We start from the raw sequence: 4,010 nt of genomic DNA on the forward strand, positions 1-4,010 counted from the left end.
CCTTGATACCCCCAGACTCCCCCCACCTCACTGGGGATCTCCCCAGCAAAGGGATCCCCCCAAGCCAGAACTGGGAACAATCGCTTGAGGGGGGAGGCAGCTGGGGGGCACTCAGGGGTGCTGGGGTGGGGGCAGCAGGTGATCTCATGAGGGAAACTCCGAGTTCTTCCCAAGGCATCCAGGGCTGGACTATCCTGGGGGAGCAGGATCAAGGCTGGGGACACCTGGGGACACCTGGCAATGCTGGGGGGACCAGGACAGAGCTGGGGGCCCCCTGGGGCACACTGAGGACCCTGGTGGGACCAGGACTAAGGTTGGGGACCTCTGGCCATCAAGGTGGGACCAAGACTGGGCTTGGCAACACTTGGGGACACCCGAACACCCCAGGAGGAGCAGGATCGAGCTCAGAGACCCCTGGGGACCCTCCCCATACCCTGCTGTTGTGGGGAGACCCTCTGCCCCCCCCCCAAATCCCCCAGAGCACCAGCAATCGGCTCGGGCCGGCTCAGGGCGCCGATTAGGGGCTGAGCCGGGTTTAGCCCAGCCTAATCCCCAAGTTTGGCCGGGCTGAGCCCTGATCCCCCCTAAGGAGCTTTGGGGGCGCAGGCTATATCAGGGGGCAGGCGCCCCCCCCGGCACCGGCGCCATGGACGAGGACGAGTTCTACCTGTTCAAGAACCAGTCGTCGGTGGGGCCCTGGGATGGGCCCCAGTACCACATCGCGCCCATGTGGGCCTTCTACCTGCAGACCATCTTCATGGGGGTGGTGCTGGTGGCGGGCACCCCCCTGAACGCCATCGTCCTCATCGTCACCGTCAAGTACAAGAAGCTGCGGCAGCCGCTCAACTACATCCTGGTGAACATCTCGGTCAGCGGCCTCATGTGCTGCGTCTTCTGCATCTTCACCGTCTTCGTCTCCAGCTCCCAGGGCTACTTTGTCTTCGGGAAGCACATCTGTGCGTTCGAGGGCTTCTCAGGGGCCACCGTAGGTACGCAGGGGCTGCGGGGCACTCGGCTGCTGCCCGGGGACCAGGGACTGACCATGGCGTGCTGGGGTGACCTTCTGGACCCTTAGGAGCTGACCTAGTCTGGTGGGACTATAGGAGTTGGGTGACCACTGGGGTCTGGTGGGGCTGGAATTGTGGTGACCATCATGTTCTTCTGGGGCTGGGGGAGCTGGGGTGATCCTTGAAGGTGGCAGAACAGGTAACCCCATGGGCGGGGTTGAGCCCTGTGATCCGGGGGTGCCCACTGAGGGTAGGGGTGATTACTGCGTTTTAATGGGGTCCTAGGACTTGGGGTGACCCCGTGGCCTGGGGGCTCTGGGAATTGGGGTGACCGGTGGCCCTGGTGGCTGTGTGAGTCCAGCAGCCTCGTCCCCCCAGGGCTGGTGACAGGCTGGTCCTTGGCCTTCCTGGCCTTCGAGCGCTACATCGTCATCTGCAAACCCTTCGGCAACTTCCGCTTCAACTCGCGCCACGCGCTGCTGGTGGTGGCGGCCACCTGGATCATCGGCGTGGGCGTGGCCATCCCGCCCTTCTTTGGCTGGAGCAGGTGGGGACGGGGCGGAACAGCTCCAGGAGGGGCAGGTGGGGGTGGTGGGTGTGCCATGGGCGTGCCAGGTGAGTGCTTGAAGCACCAGAAGTGCCATGGGGCACCATGGGGTACTGCGGGCTGCTGTGTGGTGCCACGGGGTGCTGTGAGATGCTGTGTGGTGCCACGGGGTGCCCTGGGGTGCCCCAGAGCCAGGGCTGAGCGCAGGTGCTGCAGGTACATCCCTGAGGGGCTGCAGTGCTCCTGCGGCCCCGACTGGTACACGGTGGGCACCAAATACAAGAGCGAGTACTACACCTGGTTCCTCTTCATCTTCTGCTTCATCGTCCCCCTGTCCCTCATCATCTTCTCCTACTCCCAGCTGCTCAGCGCCCTGCGGGCTGTGAGTCCCGGGGGCACAGGGGACATGGGGGGCAGCAGGCTCAGGCACACCTGTGGCTGAGAGCGAGGGGTGGAGAGCAGAGAGGGACTGGGGGCAGGAGGGAGGGAGGGAGAACTGACTCGGAGCAGGGAGGGAGGGAGAGGTGGCGGCATGCAGGAAGGGAGGGGAGGTTGGTGGATAGAAGGTTGAGCAGGAGGATGGTCAGGGGGCTGGGCAGGGATTGGGGTGCTGTGCAGGGGCCTGGGCAGGGGCAGCAGCCCAGGCAGGGGTTGGGGGCAGTGGCAGGGTCAGCAGCCCGGGCAGGGGCAGGGGGCAGGGGCAGCAGCCCGGGCAGGGGCAAGGGCAGCAGCCCGGGCAGGGGCAGGGGCAGGGGCAGTGGCAGGGTCAGCAGCCCGGGCAGGGGCAGGGGCAGGAGCAGCAGCCCGGGCAGGGGTTGGGGCAGGGGCAGGGTCAGCAGCCTGGGCAGGGGCAGGGGTTGGGGCAGGGGCAGGGGCAGCAGCCCGGGCAGTGGCAGGGTCAGCAGCCTGGGCAGGGGCAGGGGGTAGGGGTTGGGGCAGCAGCCCGGGCAGCCCCAAGCTGTCCCCGTGGCCGTGCAGGTGGCAGCGCAGCAGCAGGAGTCGGCCACCACGCAGAAGGCAGAGCGGGAGGTGTCGCGCATGGTCGTGGTCATGGTGGGCTCCTTCTGCCTGTGCTATGTCCCCTACGCGGCGCTGGCCATGTACATGGTGAACAACCGCGAGCACGGCATCGACCTGCGCCTCGTCACCATCCCTGCCTTCTTCTCCAAGAGCTCCTGCGTCTACAACCCCATCATCTACTGCTTCATGAACAAACAGGTGACACGGCAGGGGACAACGGGGACACCTGGCCATGGGGGCACCCAGAGCTGCCCAGGGATAGCCGAGGGAGACCCCAGGGACACTCGGGGAGACCCAAGCAGGGGGAACCCCTGGGATACCCAGGACACTGGTGTGAGGGGAATAGATTGGCAAGGGGGACACAGAGGAGGTGGGGACACCCCAGGACATTGGGGCAACGGGGACACGCAGGGGTGCCCAAGGGCATTGGGGGACCAGGGACACCCGGGGATGGCACATGTGGGGTGTAAGGGACACCCAGGGACACCCGGGGATGGCACATGCGGGGTGCAAGGGACACCCAGGGACACCCGGGGATGGCACATGTGGGGTGCAAGGGACACCCAGGGACACCTGCACGGCTGAGGCACCACGACCCTAGGGACAGGAGATGGGGCCAGTGGGGTGTGAGGGTAGAGCACACAGGAGCAGCGGAGCCCAGGCCGAGCCGTGCCTGGCCGGTGACCCCGCGCCCTGTCCCTGTCCCCAGTTCCGCGCCTGCATCATGGAGACGGTGTGCGGCCGCCCCATGACCGACGACTCCGACGTGTCCAGCTCGGCCCAGCGCACCGAGGTCTCCTCCGTGTCCTCCAGCCAGGTCGGCCCCAGCTGAGGGGCTCCGGCACCGCCCCAGCCCCCGGGACCCCCGGCTGCCCCCCGGCCACCCCCCCGTGGGGCCGGCACCGCCCGGGGGCCCCAGCCAGCCTAGGATGTAGCGCGGGTGGGACAATAAACCACGGCCGCGGTCTGAGCGCAACGGGACCCGCACCGGGAGCACCGGGAGCAGGGCACAGGCACAGGGGCAGCTGTGCCCCACTGCAGGGCATGGGGAGCACAGGGGCAGCTGTGCCCCACTGCAGGGCATGGGGAGCACAGGGGCAGCTGTGCCCCACTGCAGGGCACGGGCACCGGGGCAGCTGTGCCCCACTGCAGGGGATGGGGAGCACAGGGGCAGCTGTGCCCCACTGCAGGGGATGGGGAGCACAGGGGCAGCTGTGCCCCACTGCAGGGGATGGGGAGCACAGGGGCAGCTGTGCCCCACTGCAGGGCATGGGGATCCTGGGCAGCTGTGCCCCACTGCAGGGGATGGGGATCCTGGGCAGCTGTGCCCCACTGCAGGGCATGGGGATCCCCCAGGGCAGCTGTGCCCCACTGCAGGGGATGGGGATCCTGGGCAGCTGTGCCCCACTGCAGGGCAGGAATGGGAACTGGAGCTG

At 67.5% G+C, this 4,010-nt stretch overlaps 1 protein-coding gene across 1 annotated transcript; it reads left to right on the forward strand.

Annotated features, from left to right (window-relative positions):
* Positions 1 to 455: 455 nt before the first annotated feature.
* Positions 456 to 3,531, forward strand: OPN1SW (opsin 1, short wave sensitive). The gene is made up of 5 exons (XM_079304611.1): positions 456 to 989; positions 1,386 to 1,554; positions 1,771 to 1,936; positions 2,533 to 2,772; positions 3,284 to 3,531. The coding sequence occupies exons 1-5, from the start codon at positions 647 to 649 to the stop codon at positions 3,404 to 3,406; spliced, it is 1,041 nt and encodes a 346-aa protein (XP_079160737.1). The 5' UTR covers positions 456 to 646; the 3' UTR covers positions 3,407 to 3,531.
* Positions 3,532 to 4,010: the final 479 nt, after the last annotated feature.

This window comes from Erithacus rubecula (assembly GCF_903797595.1).
Source record: "Erithacus rubecula genome assembly, chromosome: 4".
Taxonomy (NCBI): domain Eukaryota; kingdom Metazoa; phylum Chordata; class Aves; order Passeriformes; family Muscicapidae; genus Erithacus; species Erithacus rubecula.

Bases quoted from the DNA above. Each gene is read 5' to 3' on its own strand.
- OPN1SW (XM_079304611.1), top strand. From the start codon at position 647: ATGGACGAGGACGAGTTCTACCTGTTCAAGAACCAGTCGTCGGTGGGG. The intron at 990-1,385 runs GTACGCAGGGGC...TCGTCCCCCCAG, and splicing joins CTTCTCAGGGGCCACCGTAG to GGCTGGTGACAGGCTGGTCC. The intron at 2,773-3,283 runs GTGACACGGCAG...CCCTGTCCCCAG, and splicing joins ACTGCTTCATGAACAAACAG to TTCCGCGCCTGCATCATGGA.